Raw genomic sequence first — 18,492 nt, 5'->3', positions numbered from 1 at the left:
CAGGACCAAAGAGAAAAAGGAAAAGAAAAAGAAAAACAACTTCCAGGCGGTCTACGCACCCTAAGGCGTATCTTAACCTTGGGAAGTTAAGTGCAAACGTAGGTAAACTCACAGTTTTACCCAGTTGTAGGTCATGCTTAGGATTTCCAGCACTTACCAATTCTCATATCATGAGGGAATTACTCCCTGGGCACTGCGGCAGGGGTATTCTTCATGACTTGGGATACTTTCACCGAGTCGGATCCCCGCTCGGTACCTAAGTTATCCACGTCCGCATCCCGAATAACGGTGAGCCAACAGGGCCCAACATCACCATGTAGGCCCTGTGGAGACTGGAGCAGGAATCAATAGGTCCTATTGGAGGGTTCACCCTCCTGGCTCATGAATCTAGGGGGGTGAGCCTCAGGTAATGTCTGCTGCCTCGAAAATGAAGAGTGTATTAATGGAAGTAGCAGTGGATCAGGGCCGGACTGGGAACTGAAACCGGCCATGGCAAACTGCTCGGTCGGCCCCCAGGAGGGGGTGCGCCGAGCTGTTTGCTATGGCCAGTTTAGGCCTATTTTTTTTACAGAGGGCAGATATTGAATGCCCTCCCCGGTAACAAAAATGGCCCTCAGAGAGCCCAAAACCGGCCCCCACCTTAGCGGCCCACTGGGAAAATGCCCGGTGCTTGCTACAGCCAGTCCGGCCCGAGTGGAGTGAACATAAGAGTGCAACAAGTTTGGTACTCTGGATTCCCGAACCTGCCTCAACGGGGCTCAAATCCCAAAGGCCACCAAGGATTTCCTGGGGATGGGTCTTTTCTCATGTTTTGCAGGTCGGGCAATAATGTCTTGATTGGCCTCCTGAAGTGCATTCTCCTTTTTGAGCTTGTCGTGGCACCAGATGCGTTCTGTGCATCAGACCGGTAGCCACCCTTCCCTGGTTGTCACGTGGGTTGTGGATGAGTCTCTGCTACATACATGGTCAAGAATGTCCAACAACTTCTTTGTTTCAGCCAGAGAGCATTATGATCAATGCTGCCTCTTCCAGTGAAACATAAGAGCGAAAGGGTGGCCCAACTGGTAAAGGGCATTAGTTCCCTTAATTTATTAATGGTCAGCTTGAAATCACGTTGCTTCTGTAGCGTGACAAGGTAGAGATCCCGAAAGAGTTGAATGGTGTGGCCGCAGAAGATCAAGTGTGCTTTCCCACTGGATGCTCGCAGGATGGTTTCCTTTTCAGAAAAGAACCCTCATGACATGGCATTTGGATGTCCCAGCACTGGGGACACTCAATGGGCTCTGTCCAGGGTTGGTGGGGGCCTCCGTATTGCCCGGGATCATGTATGCATGCTTTGTGATGGCAAGATGTCCTCTGTTATTTTCCAATAGATATAATTACAAACACGACAAGGGAATACTCCTTATAAGTAGTATGGGGCACTTAGTCAACCCTAGTTTTCACATTTTGGGAGCGCCTTTGGCTTTTGACATGCATTTCTTTCTGATGCAAGCAAGAGTTTTGCTCCATTCTCTGAGTAATCTTTTAGAAAGGCATGAACAGCATAAAGTTGGGTAAGCCAGGGAAACCTTGACTTTATAATACCCTTTCACTTAGAAATGGCTTTAATTATAAGTTCTACTCGCGTAATTAGATCATCAGAGACTTCAGTCATACTTTAGTTTATATTACATTGAGAAGCTGGTTCAATACTGCTAGTGGGTATGTAACATATGTCTTTAAAGGCTTTTGGCTTCATACTTTTTACTTTCTTTCACGGATACAAAAGACATATTTTTGCACTGGGGACTGAGTGAGTTATACACTGTATAAGGGCTGCTTGCACACATATGTAAAGCTAGGTGTTTTCAGATTTTAGACATCAGCTTCCAAATACAGTAATCATGCTGAACATACGTGTATTGGTGATTCTGTGTTACTACACTTCACAAAAAAGAGGGGAATTGAATAATGGTGTGCGAGGTGCAAGGCAACTGGATCTAGTGAAAAGATCCCTTACAGTGCATGGCAAATATGAAGCCTTATTTCCATATTTTTTCCTTTTGTTTCTCCCAAATATGTCCTATTGAGCTCAAAATATAATATAATTGTGGTTCTCTTTTTGTTTCAGGAGGATCTTGTACATGATAATATCAACTTTTGGTAAGGGTACCAATGAAGATTCATCCTTTTTTAATTGCTGGCTTTTTAACAAAGATTGTTAGTTAATTTGTAAATAATACTTAAGTCCTAATGAATACGCTTGATTTAGGATGTAGGAGCTGCTCAGAAGCTAGTCGACTTCTACTTCTGTGAGTCACCTAAAGGGCAGATAGGGTTTGCAGAGAGGGAAGTTTTATGTTTTTATTAAGCCATTGAACAGTTAGAATAAACTTACAAATGTCCTGCAGGTCTATGACATTTCTGAACATTATTTTTGTTCAGTGCCCATGTCTAAATACAATCATTGGGCTCATGTTTATTGTTGCGCTCTGTCAGATAGGGGTACCCCAGGTCAGCAGCGTAAGACAAGAGCGGTCAGGGCAACCCATACGGTTGTCACAAATAACATCATAGTAGTTCGATAAACTCTGTTTACCATACATTTTACAAGCATGTGTCTGGGGATGATATATCCCAATGATGATTTCCCCTAATAAGAATATCATCAATAAGAATGAGAATATCCATGGGCATAGCCATTGGGGCTTCTGAATCCTGCGACAAGGAGATTAGAAGGCTCAGTTAATTTATATCTAGAGTGGTATAACTTTGTATTCATACTTTGCCAAAAGGGCATCTATAGTATTTATGAGCTACTGCCTTAATACTAAATGAATTTGGGCAAAGCGAGATCAGATTCCTAGGTTTTCTGGTATCACATTGTGCAATTGAGTTAGCCCCTAGATATACTTACTTCACTCCCCCTACACCCACTTTACAACCCCTCCCCTGCTGGCAACAGTGCGGCCCTCGGTCACACCCAAGACCGAACTTTGCGGCCCCGGGCAAAATGTTTGTGAGTACCCTTGCTTTAAAACATGTCCCAGGCCTGCCAGTGCAGCCTGAATGCAGTGGTCACACTGCAATGTCAACTTGACATTTAAAACCCCTATCCAAGGCTTGATATTCCCTTTTACAACATATAGGTCACCCCTAAGGTAGACCTTAGGTAGCCCATAGGACAGGATGCCATGTAAGTAATAGGCAGGAGATGTACTTTTGAGCTTTACATGTCGTGGTAGTGAAAAACTCCAAAATTCGTGTTTTACTACTGCAAGGCCTACCCATCTCCTAAGATAAAATTAGGGATTCCTTATTTCATTGAATACGCTGTAATTTCTAATTGAGAGGGGAGGGACCTATCATATTTAGTACCTATAGAATTGTAATGATAAATCCTCTTAAATGACAAAGTCAAATTTACCATTACATGTTCAAAAATTTCACTTTTAGAAAGATAGCATTTTTCTGTTCTTAGCCTTGTGTGCCAGCAGCCTGTCTCCAACACACATCTTGGGTAGGTGATAGCTAGGCTTTGTGCATTCCCTCTACACAGCCACACACAAAGAGAGCGTAGGTGTGTGACTTGATGGGCCATCCTGGGCAGCATGGGAGGAAGTAGGTGGGCACAGCCTCAAACTAACAACTGAATAGGCTGTGTCCTATCCCCACACAAAGGGCTGCTTAACCCCTTTTAGTCAGTCTAGAGCCAGGGAAGGGAGTACCCCTTCTTTTAAGCCTTCCCCACTTCAAAGGTACCACTGGGTATAAGAACTGGACCCTTGATCCTACCACTTCAGTCCATTTCAGGATCTGTGGATACTCTGCCAGGAAAAGGACTGCTGCGCTGCTGAAGGGCTTCCACTCTACTGAACTGCTGCTCTGGAAGAACTATTTTCTTGCTGTGCTGACCTGCTGCCTGTAGCCCTCCTTGCCTGGGTGAGAAGGGGTGGACCTACATCATTGGAACCCAGAACTAGAGTAACTCCAAGGGCTTGCTGGTTTGACTCCTGAATGAAGTCTCAGGGACATAAAAGACTTCAAACTCACATGCTACAGCACCTGGATATCTGATGCATCATCGACTGCATAGCACATAGACCCTATCCTCGATTCATAACCACCATCGCGTGGCTAGTAACTGACACATCCCCTACCTTTTTAGGCTTCCAACGTCGCATCGCCTCACCTGCACCCCTCACCATGTCTTTGACGCAAACAAGGTACCTTTCAGCAAGCCTGGGCTAATCCCAGTTTCCAACTCCATCGGGATGGCTTGAATGTTTGAATTGGACTCGGCCTAACCCGGCCAGATAGACCAGGTTGTAGCTTTATGCTTTTAAGCACTACATTTCTGCTTATTCTTTAACCCATTTGTCCGCGATGCGGGAGTTCAACGTAGTGAGCGGGGCTGCGTCGGACGTTGGTTGTGCGCAGCACCTGGGAGGTAGTGCTGGCGTGGGAGCACGCAACGGGTTAAACATTAATACCTCCGGATCTACTATTTGGATTTTTGTCATTTGGGTCTCTTTTTTTTCATTCAATTAAGCTCTATGGTGGTATCCTTTTGTGGTTTTTTCACTATTTTACTGTCTGAGGAGTTGCACAAATATTTTAAATATTGTGTCTTAATTTAGGCCTGACTGCTCTACGCCAAGCTACCAGAGGGTGAGCATCAGTTAATTTAGGTTGTGTTTGTGGCTCACCCTGACTAGAACTGTGGTTCCTGCTTGGACAGGGTGAATAGCTCTGCCAACCAGAAGCCCAATTGCTAACACAAACTTTCCAATCTCTCGATCAACTGAAAACTGAGAATCCACTAACTATTAAATGTGTTTGGCTGGAGATTAATCACCACTTCATGAGGAAATTTATTAGGACCTGATTAACCTCTGGATGTCCAGCTTCGAAAAGGAGATCTTAGAATTTATTTCTATAGATACAGAGTGCCAAAAGAATGAACTTCTAACCCTACATATTACTTTTTCAGATGTAGAGTTTGACTTTCTCACTAGCTTTGGTAATTACAGCACTGCACTTGCTACTTCGATACGTTTACAAATATATAACTAAAGATGTATCACTTCCAAGTAGTTTTGCATCTAATGCCAGTGGCATTTAATTAGCTCTGGTAGATTAGGCAGGACCTTAAATGATTGTAGTAACTTAGTCGTACACAGGAAGAAGCTTGAAGTAGCTTTAATCACGGACAGGTGCTGCGCAGCAGCTCAGCCTTACGAAACAGGAAAAACCCAGTTACATATTTAAAACACATTCCACTTAGAACATCGAGTTAGAACACAAAGGGAGAATTCCAGAAAGACTAGAACATAACATTACAATGATGCCTGCTTCTTAAACAAAATAAGGAGGCTCTGTGAGGGTCAGCTATATCAACACTCTGTGAGGAAATAATAAGCAGACATGTCCTCTTCAGAGAGGTGTCATTGATGAAGGATCAATTATCTTCAAGACAAAATCAAAATAGAAGCTTTCCTTTTTATTAAGAGATAAACACAGTCACTGGCGTATTTCTTGGATGACATCCCTAAACCATAAACTATTTTCTTACCATAATCTTTGAAGAGTACGCGAGCTACAGGAATAACTCCTCTTCCACTGAAAGCGTCTCCTTGATCAATAAGAGCTTGTTTCAGAACTTCCGGTCCACACAGTACTATTACCCGGTCCATTCCCATGTAAACTGTGAACACTGGACCATACTTGTCTCTGAGCTGTGGATAAAAATGCACAGGCATTAACAGAAAACATACAGCAGGTTACTCTCTCTCACACTCTTTAAGAAGGAATACTATGTACAATATACTTTGCTGTGGCTTAAAGACAGTATTTAGTTATCACAGTTCACTAGTATCACAGTCATTTGCATTGTAAAATAAACTTCTGTTGACAAGAACTGAGAGGACATAATGGCTATTACTATCACATAAAATATAGAGCTAACATCTTTAAACAAATCTTCAACTTCCAGATTGCAAATGAGTTGCAACATTGCATGAATTTCAACACTGCAAGTTATTTCCACTCATAAAGAAAGGCAAACTCAAGTTTGGAAAAATTATTTAACTGATTTGAGGTTCAAAGTAGAAATCATATCCAGGATTATTTGTTATTATTAGTTCTACATTAATATAATAATCTTTGGACACTCCTGTGTGTGACGTTTGTCATGAGTTGAGACCGAAAGACCCAGTGGATTGGCACTTGGCAAAACTCTCATATTAAAATGCAACACAAATAGGTTGTGATCAGAATTCACATATATTTGCCATGCAATGCCTGCATTTTTTAATTATTTCAATTGAGTAATCAGTTGGCTATTCCTCTAAATATGTTTGTGGAAAGATGGCCCTTGCATGAGTAGTCCATTTAGGGGTGTAGATTGTTTCTCTAAACCGTAAAGCAAGGTGAAGTTTACTAAGATTAGAGGAGGATGGTCAGTGTCTCCAAAACGGTGAAACATATGCGTGTGTTCCAATAAGATATGTATTCATTTCCAAATGAACAAAGCAATCTTTACTTTACAACAAGGCAAAAATTATTTTAATGATAAAGACTTAAATGGTCATTATGGTTATATTTAACAAAAGCAATATATGGAGATCATTAATTTCCGAAGTTCGCATACTTGTCCAAAACCGTCACTATATTTTTTCATGGCTGTCATATTCCACATTTCAAGCCCCTAAGGATATTTTTTGTCTAGTTCTAGAAATCTCTGTTCTTGCTGTGAATTGGGCATGTTTAATCAACCCGAATTTCACAGCTAAATATCAATTTGGTTTCTATCACCACCTGAAAAGAGGCTTTAGGAAATATCATCCATTATACGTTTAAAGTGGTTGTACAGTCAGTGTTTGTTCAATTTATAGCAGTTTCTCCAGTATCTTTCCAAAGATTGCAAAACTTCCAACATAAGAAAGAGATTCTAAAAATAATTTCGCAAATCTAAAACAGATGGCATAAAACACTCTGATTATAAACTTATGTAAGGTTTCTGTTTCTTAAACAATAATTTCTCTGCTTGGCAACTTTCCATGTTCCACATATCTTTCTCCTGTGCTGATATGTAAGGCGCTTTCCCTCACACATCTGGTCATCATGCTTTAGAGATGCTAGGTATTAGGGGCTTTTGGCATCACCCTCCCCCTTATTATTTCGTCATACCAGTTGCTTTTCTGATCAATCTTTCTTATTCACAAAATGTGTCAATGGTGTGTGTGTATGTAAAACATCCAGATTCCTTTAAAATATACTTGCCACTGTATAAGTTCAAAATGGTACCAACGCTGGAACACTGGTGAAGGTTAATATATTTTAAGCACATTACAGGCCCAGCAGAAAGACACATATTCTGCTTGAAAAATCAACTGCCGCAAAATCACTCCTCGTACTATTTGAAAGAACAGAAAATGGTGCAGTAAAATAAATTACCTCTGCAATATTCCCAGAGTTCAATTGTACATTCGAGCACAACAACTGGTTTCACCAATTTGTCACTGAGGCTCTATAAGGCAACACTTTACCCCCAGATGCATTAGTAGGCCCCTAAAATCTGTCATTAGTGGGTGTTGATTATCCTAAATATAGTATACTGCTTGAGTATTGCTGCTTTGCAGTTACAACACTTTACTTTGTATTGTGACGCTAGTGTGTCTACCAATCCTCTTTGCCACGTTTGATGGTCTACAATTCAATAAAATCTGTTTATAACAAAAAATCTATCCTGCAGCCTTTCTTTGGTGCTAGACATTGCCTTATGACGCTAATGTTCTGCGAAAACGACCTTGCATTGCACACCAACTAAAGAAAGCACTTTATCACCCTTACCGAAACGCTCTCTTCCCAAACTAATTCTCCTCTCAAGTAAAAATAACCTTTAATTTCCCATACAAATGTCTCTTTGCAGGTCATCTGCCCCAAAAATACTCCTAACCTGTTCCATTACTTCATCCTTTTCTATTTCAGATCAAAAATCCTCTAAAATAACATTAAACAAGCATATGCAATGCAATAGGTCTCGCATTTACGCGAGTTTAAACTATTGGCATTGTAAATGACAATGCCTTTTATGTATGTTCTAAAAACAAAAACTAAAATAATAGGCATTGCCATTTGCAATGTCAATAGCTCAAACTCCAGTGAATGCGAGACCTATTGCATGGCAAATGCTTGTTTAGGTAAAAGTGCCTGTCTTTCACCACAACAGAGCCAGGCCCCACGTGACATGCCTGGCTCTAGCCCCGCCTCTGCCCCTCACACAGAAGAATATAGTAAATTCAATTCAAATTCAATTAAAAAACTTTATTTCGTTTTTTTCTGAACCATAAAAGTACATAATATAAGACATTACATTAAAAATTGAAAATCATTATCACAGCAAAAAGATTTTAAGTAATTGACTAAAGCCTATATCATAGGTGGGGGAGAGATTTACACAATCCATCAATAGTTTCTAAAAATGCTAAAAGGAAGTAACAAGTTTAAAATATTTATATCGGGTAATTAATAAGGGGGGATATATCAAGTTTTAGTTCATGCATTCCTATTTATAGTTAAAAACTGTTGCCATTCAGAAAATTGGAAAAACAGAGAATTTGCTATTCAACAGTCAATCAATTTGATAGACGCAATTTATATATTAGAAGTGAATATTGGAACAGTCTGCATACTATCCACTAACTGCTTGCATGATAGACAACTAGAATTACAGTTTCAAGTCATTTTTGGCTCTATGAAACATTACACACATAAGAAATCTAGACACACAAAATACTATCGGTCGTGCAGTGTCAGATATGAGGATTCGTTCAGCCTCCTTATAGGGTCTTATTTTAAGATTATTACATAGGGGCTTGATCCACCTGTCCCTCAAGTTTTTATATGCCGGGCAGAAAAATAAAATGTGTGGAACATTTTCTTTTACCAGTGTAACGTTTTTACAGAAACTGCATTTATCTGCGTCTTAATCAAGAGTCTTTTTGCCCCATTTGGATTTTGTAACATTAGTCTGTTGGATCCCATATCTAAATTTAAGATATAGAGATTTTGCCACCGGGGGAAAAACTTCTTCTAAAAAGGATTCGAATTTAGGCTCATCTTTAAACTGGAGGAACCTCAAAGATAAGGGTCCTAGGCTAGCATCCTGTAGTTGGGTTTCACGTTGGTAATCCCAAAATCGTCTCTTTACTATTTTGCTACAGGATTTAGTTAGCTCCTCAGATTTTTCCCAGTATATTAATAGACCTATTTTTTTTGAACCAGGTGGCAATATGCTTAAACCAAGGGATATCCTTTAAAATACCAAAGGGCATTAACTCTTGTAAGCCCAGTCTGTAGTGAACAAGCTCATCGGTGGTCCAGATTTTTATCCAATACATGAGGGGCGTAGTACTACTAGACTATCAGTGCGTTTTAAATTAATGTCCAAAAAGACAGGTACCAATGGTGTTCTTCTAGGCAACGATAGTAACCTTGCAAAAAGTCATTCTCACCCACTTCAAAGTTACGTTTACTATTAGGGCCCCAAAGTTCTGCTCCATAGAGGGCTGCAGATTGTGCCTTGCACTTGTAGACCTCAATGGCAGGTGATATAGCCTTCGAGGTACTCCCTCCATGTTTCTTCAGTATTGGCATAGAGTTTTGGAGCAGAATTAGTTTGTTTTTTTCTAATTGGGGTTTCCACGTCATTTTGGAATCTAACGTGATACCTAAATAATTAAAGCTGTTTACGTATTCTAATCTTTCACCTTGAAGTTCCAGCTTTTTTTTAAAAAAATGGCTGGGGTTGATAGACATGTATTTTGTTTTGCTTGGATTGATCTCAAGACCCTTTTTGGTACAGTATAAGTAGAAAGAATTTATCAGATTTTGGAGCCCACCAGAAGTTTGTGATATTAGAATGGTGTCGTCTGCAAAAAGTAATGCAGGGATTGTCTCCCCCCCTAGCTTGGGCGAATCACTATTGCTTTCTTCAAGGAAGGAGAGAATGTCATTTACGTAAAGGGAGAACAAGGTTGGCGCGAGCACGCAACCTTGTCGCACTCCACGCTTCACCGGGATCTCTCTGGTGAGTTCTCCTCTGAGCCCCCATCTTAATTTTGCAAAATTATTTTCATGAATTCTAATTATTTGTACTAATAATTCAATGGGCACTCCTAAATCGCTTAAGTGGGACCAGAGTTTCTTTCTAGGAACCAAATCGAAAGCAGCTCTTAGATCCATGAATGCTACATACAATAACCTGCGTCTGACCTTGACATACTTCCAACATAGACATAAAAACCTAAAGACCTGGTCGATCCTGCTAATCTTTTTTCGGAACCCTGCTTGATATTTTGTTAGCAAGTCCACTTCTTCGATCCAGGATGATAGGCGCAACAAGATATGTCTTGCAAATATTTTTTGTGGAATGTCTATAAGACTGATCGGATGATAATTCGCCGGATCCAGTCTGTTCCCCTTTTTAAAAATTGTGACAATCTCCGCCCCCCTCCATGATTTCGGTATTGGGTCAAAGTTTGCTATGGCATTACATAGGGCGTTCATATAAGGGACCCAGGTTACCAGATCGTGTTTTAGAAGATCTGCAGGGATTTTGTCTATTCCCGGGGCTTTCCCAGATTTTAAGGTTTCAATAACATAGTTTGTCTCCTTTAATGTAAAATGTAAGTCAGCTGCCTTCGCTGACTCAATCATGTCACCCGTCAACTCTGGATTGTTGACATCATATTCATTATTTTTTACTTCAGAATAGAGTTTGGAGAAATGATTGACCCAAATGTCCTCATCTAGAAACAGGTCACGCTGTTTACTACCAGCCCTGTTTCCCTTCATCATTAAATTCCAGAACCCTGCCTGATCTTTTATCTTGGCTGCTCTAATAAGGCCCTCCCATGTCTCCTCATCCCAGGCTCTCTTGGCGGCAACAATTGTTTGGTTATATGCACGCCTTAGTGTCTTAATTTTAGGTAGATCCTTTCTTTTTATTGCTACTATTAGCTCCGCCTTTGCTGTACGACAGACCTTAGAGTACCAGGGATTTCCATTACTGACCATTCCACTTCCCTTTCCCATTTTGGTTTGAATTGTTTTACTAAGTATGGGTCAGAGGGCTTTTACCAACTCACCATGTAGATCAGATATTGACATTGATACTGAGTTGTCCTCGGTGTACTTGGATAGTGTTTCTGAAAAGGCTAGATACATTTTAGACAAAGCCCCTTCATCCCCTAAGATGTTGGGCCATTTTATAACACGGTCATCCGTTTTTAGCATTATCTGGTCATCTAAAGTTCCATAATTATTGTTTATAGGATTTGCTATAGAGAGGAGTTCTGGGGAGGCCCTCAAGGTCAAGGGTAAATGATCGCTCTCTGTTCTAGTAATTATTTTAAAATCACACAAACAGCTCCAACAGCTTAACGATACCATCATATAATCTATATGACTTTGAGAAATCCCTCTGAAAAACGTATAAGCCTTAGGTCTGTCAGAAGGAAGGTGGCCATTACTATATCTAAGGTTATGGGCCAAGGTTAATCCTAAAAGCTGAGTCACTGCTACAGTGCATTTGACCTGTTTTTCACTAGCCAGGGGAGGAATGTTGTATGCTAGATCCTGTTGCTCCATCAGATCATCAAATCCATGTACCGGCTCAAAGTTACAATTAAAATCACCAGCAATGAATAGACTTGGGCTATCTCCCAGGTTATCTAAGACACAATTAAGCTGGTTGATAACATTCGAGAGACCCTGTGAGGGCAATGGCCTATTATAAACATTAAAGAGATATGTAACTTTACCTTCTTTGCCTCTAAACTTTAGGCCCAATATATCTTGGGAGTCAATCACTAAAGGAGTGATTTCAACTTGCAAGGCTACACGGGCCCAGATAACTAGACCTCCAGAGGGTCTACCCTTTAGTGAACGTTTTGCCTCAACCCCATACATTTTATATCCTACCATGTAGGGGTTTTCTAGCATCCAAGTCTCCTGCAGGATTATAATGTCATACGTTTCTATAAAAGAGTGCCAATTTGGATCCACCAAATTTCTTGTTAACCCTGCAATGTTCCAGGAGACAATGGATATATCTTGACAATTGCTATAATTTCTGGAACGGCAAAATCTATTAGTCAAGGTCTCCACTCTCGGGTCTTGACATATAGTAGGTAATTTACTAGATGGAGTTTTTTGAGTAACCGCCATAGTTCTAACCCCATTAAAGTTGGTTACCTCCTCTACGCAACTACTACTTGTCAATATGACATTGATTCCCTTTAGATCTTTCTTCGGGCTGGAGTTAAGAGAGGCTTATAGTTCCCCATAAGGTTGATATTCTCAGATGGCAGTCAGTCAACCCCCTCCATCCCCATAAGTAAAGAAAATCTGTTGTGAATGGGGATGTTAAATGGGGTAGGCCTGGCGTTGCGGGAGGCATCATTTCCATGTCTCCATGGATTAGCCACTAGGGACCTCGGATAAAAATAACTCAACGATCTTGCAGTTATACCCCTCTCATAGCCCTCACAATACCAGTCACGGATATGGTTTATCACTCTCCAGTCTCGAAAGTTTATTATAATAATATCTCCAGGAATGTCTTTTGGCTTCCTCCCTACCCAGGACGCCCTTCTAACATTTATAATGTCGCCGTCCAAGTAGGGAGGAAGTGGTCTGTTTGCCCTTAGCCAATACATGGCTTTATTCTTGAGAGTCTGGTAGCTCTCAAATTTCCCCACAGGGAGTAAAGGGACTCCTGTTAGTATAATAATAAGAGGTTCTGCCTCAATGCAATTCGAGGGCCCCACTACCTGGCTATCATAATCGGGGGTGATTAATTTTTTTTCCTCAATTTTGTTATCTTTTGTTATAGGAGGTCTATATTTGGCTGTTTCCTTTTGTCTGGTGAGATCTAGAGTCGTATTCAGAATCTGTGTGCTAGTTGTTCTATCATGGACTTTGGGAGTTGGCTTAGTACTATTTTTATTATTGGTGGGAGCAATCTGACCTGCACTCTCCTCCAAATCTTTTGAAGAAGGTTGTCTAGGTAACAATTCTTTTAGTGTAGTAGAATTGGTGGTTACAATATCAGTGATGGACCCAAGTTGCTCATTTATACGCCTAACTCTTTCCACTATGGGTAGCAACAGGGCTTTAAGTAAATGTTCTTTATTGCTCATTAGATCTTGCACTGGGACTGTTATTGGACCCCCCTTATTCATTTCACTTGAGGAAAAACCTTTGTTTTTCTTGGGGGATTTAGTGGGTCTACAAGATTTAGCTCTGTTTCCCTTATGTTTTATGCCCCCCTCTTCCTTTTTTGGGGAATACCCATCCCTGTATGTTTATCACTTATGGTATTTTTAGAGGTGCCATTGCTAAGAGTTTCACACAATGAGTCTTCCGGTGAAGTTTCCAATAAGGAGTCTAACGTAGTATCAGAGATAATTGGATCCCTATGAATCAATTGGTGGACTGGAGAATCTTGTAGTAACAAAGGGATACCTATATCTCTTAATTGATCACTGTTACCAGTAGTATGTGTGGGCGTTTTAGCTTGGTTTATAGCCCCCAGGGACGAGCGTTTTGTTTGCCATTCAGTGGATATTCGTCTCTCAGTAAGGGCTATTTCTTTCTCCAATACTGAAGTAGCCCTTGTGATGAAGGCATCTAATGTCCCTCTAACAGAACCACTAATTGATGACTTCCGCCCTAAGCTTGGGATGGTATTCATTGGTGTGCACTATATTTGCCTCAGTAAGCAATAGATTAATAATTCAAACCAATTAATGCACAATGGATAACCTTACTATAAGTCCAATAAATCATGAGACCACGAGAGGTGGCCCAGCCCAGCCTTGGCCAGCCCCAGACGGCCACAGACGGCCCGCCCTTTGCCCAGGCTTAGCCCGGCTGTGCCCGCGCCGCGTCCCGCGACGTGGGAGTTCTGACCTCTTTTTAGAGCGCCAGCTGGCGCGGAATCCCTGTGGGCGGGGTCAGCCGCGGGGAGCGCTGGGGGTTGTGGTCTCCCCCCTCGGCGGCCGTGCACGGATGGTAGGGTGCAGCAGCGGCGGGGGAGACCAGTAGAACCCTCCGGATGTTTTCCGCACGTCCCTCGCAGCCCTCTCGCACCGCCAAGACACCAGCACAGAGGCTCCACTAGCAGGAAGGGTCCCAGGTAGGGAAAGGCTGCTCCGTCAATAAGGGAGTTCTGTATCACAAAGTCCACCCTCTCCTCAGCAGTTCTGACCTCTTTTTAGAGCGCCAGCTGGCGCGGAATCCCTGTGGGCGGGGTCAGCCGCGGGGAGCGCTGGGGGTTGTGGTTTCCCCCCTCGGCGGCTGCCCACGGATGGTAGGGTGCAGCAGCGGTGGGGGAGACCAGTAGAACCCACCGGATGTTTTTCGCACGTCCCTCGCAGCCTTCTCGCACCGCCAAGACACCAGCACAGAGGCTCCACTCACAGGAAGGGTCCCAGGTAGGGAAAGGCTGCTCCGTCAATAAGGGAGTTCTGTATCACAAAGTCCGCCCGCTCCTCAGCAGTTCTGACCTCTTTTTAGAGCGCCAGCTGGCGCTGAATCCCTGTGGGCGGGGTCAGGCGCGGGGGAGCGCTGGGGGTTGTGGTCTCCCCCCTCGGCGGCCGCGCACGGATGGTAGGGTGCAGCAGCGGGGGGGGGGAGACCAGTAGAACCCACCGGATGTTTTTCGCACGTCCCTCGCAGCCCTCTAGCACCGCCAAGACACCAGCACAAATTTGCCCAAAAATCCGCAAATTCGCAAGCTGCGAATTATATTGCTTTGTCGCGCTTGAAAAATACAATATCGAGCGCGCGGCGTTGACTTACCGTGATTCTGAGTCCGCTGAGTTGTTTTTTTCCCGGTTTGCGTGTGCTGCGTCATTTTCGATCTTGCTGCGTGATCGCGCTAGAGACTTTTGAACGCAATTACGTCATCGCGGCTCGCCATCTTGCACAGCGAGAGTTTGATAACGCGAGTACGTCATAAGGGCCCGTAATTACGCATTGCGGGAGTAAACAATGCCGAACACGTAGATGCGGCGCGCAGCTGACTTCCGGCAGGAGATTTGAACAGCTCGCTTTCCCGAAATTGCAAAAATTGCAATTCTGCACAAGAAATCCACCGCAGGAAGCATAAACCTTCTGAAAATGATGATTTTAATCAGAATAACTCCTCAGATTGACATTTGTCTGCACTTTTTGGTCCAAGGAATCCATTTGGGGGGGGGGTGGAAGGAAGAAAGTGCCCCAGAGTCTCCAGCTTCCTGCTCCTCCCAGTGCTTTGTCCATGTCCGGGTCACTTTTGATTTGGATCTGGAGCTGGAAGGATTACTTTTTGTGGCTGCTGCTGGATATTTGTATTTGAGGACTTTTTGGACTTTGGAGTTTCGATCACTTTTGGACTTGAGGTTTTACAAGTAAGTTGGTGTTGTTTGTTTGGGGCATTGCAGTTGCTGCAACTACAGTTTTAAAACTTTTTTCACAACTTTAAAAAATATATATATTGTGGGTAGCCACAGTATCCAGTAGGCCCAGGGTTAGTCATGGGTGCATGATACAACTGTTTCTGTGATTTTTTTTAACTTAATTCTCATTTTTGTCATGGAATTTTAGCTCACTGTTATATGATGATTTTTATTTTTATTTTGGCGTGCCTGTAAAGCCTCACTAGCCAGTAGGCCCAGGGGTAGTAAGTGGTGCATGGACCAAGTTTTTCTGTAGGGTGTCTTGAATTTAAACATCATTGAGGGCATGGATGGCATTGTATTGTGGTGATTTTTATGTGTTTTTCGACTTTTTGGGGTGTTGTTGGGGCCTGGCCATGTGGGTGGGGGCCATTTTGAGCCCTGGTACAGGCAGGGCCTGGCCATGTGGTGGGAGTCAAGGGCCCATTTTGAAGCCAGGCAGTGTGCTCTGGCCTGCACCCATTTTGCCTTGCTTTCATCCATTATGCCCAAGGGTACTCAGTGGTGCATGGACCTAGTCTTTCTGTGGGGTGTCTTGAATGTAAACATCATTGAGGGCATGGATGGCATTGGATTGTGGTGATTTTTGTGTGTTTTTTGACTTTTTGGGGTGTTTAACTGATGTTCCTCTGGCTTCCATTGCTTTTAGGTGCACAAGAGAACCACCAGTGCTTGGAAGTAGTTCTGCAGCGGTGTGTGCAGCACAACGTCATGTGACGTCACTTGTGGCCACAGACAGGACAACTCTGCAACTCGTGCAACTGCGGCCTGCTGTTCCGACATCTGAAGAAGATGGACCAAAAGAAAGGGGGCCGTAGCGCCTCAGAAAAAAAGTTGCCAGTGCCACTGCCAGCAGGAAAGAGCAGAAGAAAGAAGCAAGTGGCACCACCTACCTAGGAGACTGGTGTGCCCACCGACACCTTTTTGGGGGAAAAAACCTACGCCTGCAGCAGCAGTGGTGTCCGCCGGGGACCAAGCTGGAAGCAGCACCTCCGCTTCATTGGGCTCAGTGCCACCACGCCAAGTTAGGTCCAAGACCATGAGTGCTGCTGAGGAAGCCACTTTACTTTCTCAATCACCATCGACCAGTGATGTTGGCTCATCACAAAAAAGTACCATCCAATCAACGCCGGGTGTAACTCAGCTGACGAGTGTTCAACAACCACAGCCGCAACGACAACCACAGGTGCAACTAGTACAAGCGCAAGTACATGGGCAAGGAGAGGCGCAAGGAGAGGCGCAAGTAGAGGCACAAGGAGAGGCGCAAGTAGAGCCGCAAGGAGAGGCGAAAGGAGAGGCGCATGGACAGGTGCATGGAGAGGTGCAACTAGAGGTTCATGGAGCGGCACAACTGCCTACAACGCTTGTTCTTCCAGAAGTAGGGGCACATCAGGAAATTGATATTCAAGCGGGGGTATCATCATCCTAGGAAGCCACTCCTCCTGATGATGATCGATTGTCTTCCAGAACCCCAGCAAGAAAAAGGTCAAGGAGGGCTACTACTACTACTACACGTTATTCTTCAAGCCCCCTTCATTCTGATGACCTTGATCGTGATTGGAACCCAGCAATGCAGTCTGAGAGTGAGTCACGCAATGAGCCGACAAAGGTAGCTAAGCCTAAAAGGAAGGTTCCCGCAAGGCTTCGAGTTATGGGTGATGACGAAGAACAAGAACTGGTGTCTCCTGCTGCTGATGAACAGTCTGACGAATACCCAGTCATCACAGTCGTTACTCCAGCCCCAGCGGGCATGCAGCAGACCGACATTTTCACCCTATCCCGAATGGCTGCTGAGCAGGATGTGGGCGGCGTGGCACTGGTACCACCACCAACGCAGTTAACTACAACACCAACACGACCTACAGCTTCCATATTTTTTAGTCAGAAGGGCCGGCAGGGACCTCTATCAAGCTCGACCTCAACTAGTGGTGCTGTAAGTGAACAACAGAAACAAATTCAGCCACGCCCATCCTCCACTTCATCTGGCATTGAAAGTCAAAGTAGCACCTCCACCACCAGCAGAAAAGTGCGGAAAACATGGTTGTTTATTTGATTTGTAAAACATTAGTTAGTCGGGGTAAGCTTGGTACCAACTATGGTACCTGTGGCCAGAGAGGTCATCTCAAAAAACACCACATTATCCAGTGGGAGACACACCTAAGTAAGATCGAGGAAGCCAAAAGAATAACAAATCCAAATGTATCCATTGATATTGCATCTGATGATGACGAGGGGCTGATCGTGCAGGGAGGAAGTGAAGAAGCGACAGACATTTTTTCTGGTACACCCAGTACCCCTGGCAGCAGCACTGCAGTGGTATCGCCCACACCCTCTACCCCTGCAACATGTTTGAGGCACACTAAGAGTCTGGGAGAGACACCAATGCGAAAAAGTACATCACTGGGCCTAACTGGTTTGAAGAAGTCATCATCATCATCATCACGTAAAATGGTCCAACCCACCATTAGCGGAATGTTTTGGTCGGAGGCGCCATTTGAACGCAACCACCCAACGGTACGTCTGTATAACACAAAGCTGGCTAAAATGCTAGCGCTGGACCTTCTCCCTTTTTCTTTTGTGGAAGGGGTGGGTTTTCTAGAATTTGTGGCAACAGTCTGCCCTAAATGGAAGGTTCCTAGCCGGTCCTTTTTTGCCAGAGTTGTGGTTCCAGCACTACATCAAGATGTGCTGGAGGTGATTGGGGCAGCTTTGCAAAAGAGTGCTGTTCACACTATCCACTTGACAACAGACATGTGGACCAGTTGCCAAGCCCTTGATTACATGTGCATCACTGCACACTGGGTCTCTTTTGCAGGGGTTAGAGACAAGACAAATGCAGGTGTTGACCCGGACACACTTTTTCAAGCTACTCGGAAACATGCAACATTAGCCATGTTTGCCATGGAGAAAACTCATAAAGCACCTAACCTTTTGGAGGAGTTTGATAGGAAGGTCTCTGAATGGCTGCATCCAAGAAATCGCATAGTTGGTTATGTTTCCA

General features: G+C 43.4%; 1 protein-coding gene across 1 annotated transcript in view; it reads right to left on the bottom strand.

Moving 5' to 3' along the window:
- LOC147692391 (cytochrome P450 2G1-like) overlaps nt 1–18,492 on the bottom strand; it is a 475,560-nt gene that overhangs the window by 321,470 nt on the left and 135,598 nt on the right. The window contains exon 2 of the mRNA XM_086938613.1: nt 5,558–5,720. Coding sequence (XP_086794739.1) covers nt 5,558–5,720 — 163 coding nt within the window. The remainder of the gene's footprint in view (nt 1–5,557; nt 5,721–18,492) is intronic.

This window comes from Lissotriton vulgaris, chromosome 9 (assembly GCF_964263255.1).
Source record: "Lissotriton vulgaris chromosome 9, aLisVul1.2, whole genome shotgun sequence".
Taxonomy (NCBI): domain Eukaryota; kingdom Metazoa; phylum Chordata; class Amphibia; order Caudata; family Salamandridae; genus Lissotriton; species Lissotriton vulgaris.
The sequence above is the reverse complement of the archived record's forward strand: the minus strand, read 5'-3'. Positions and strand labels throughout refer to the sequence as shown.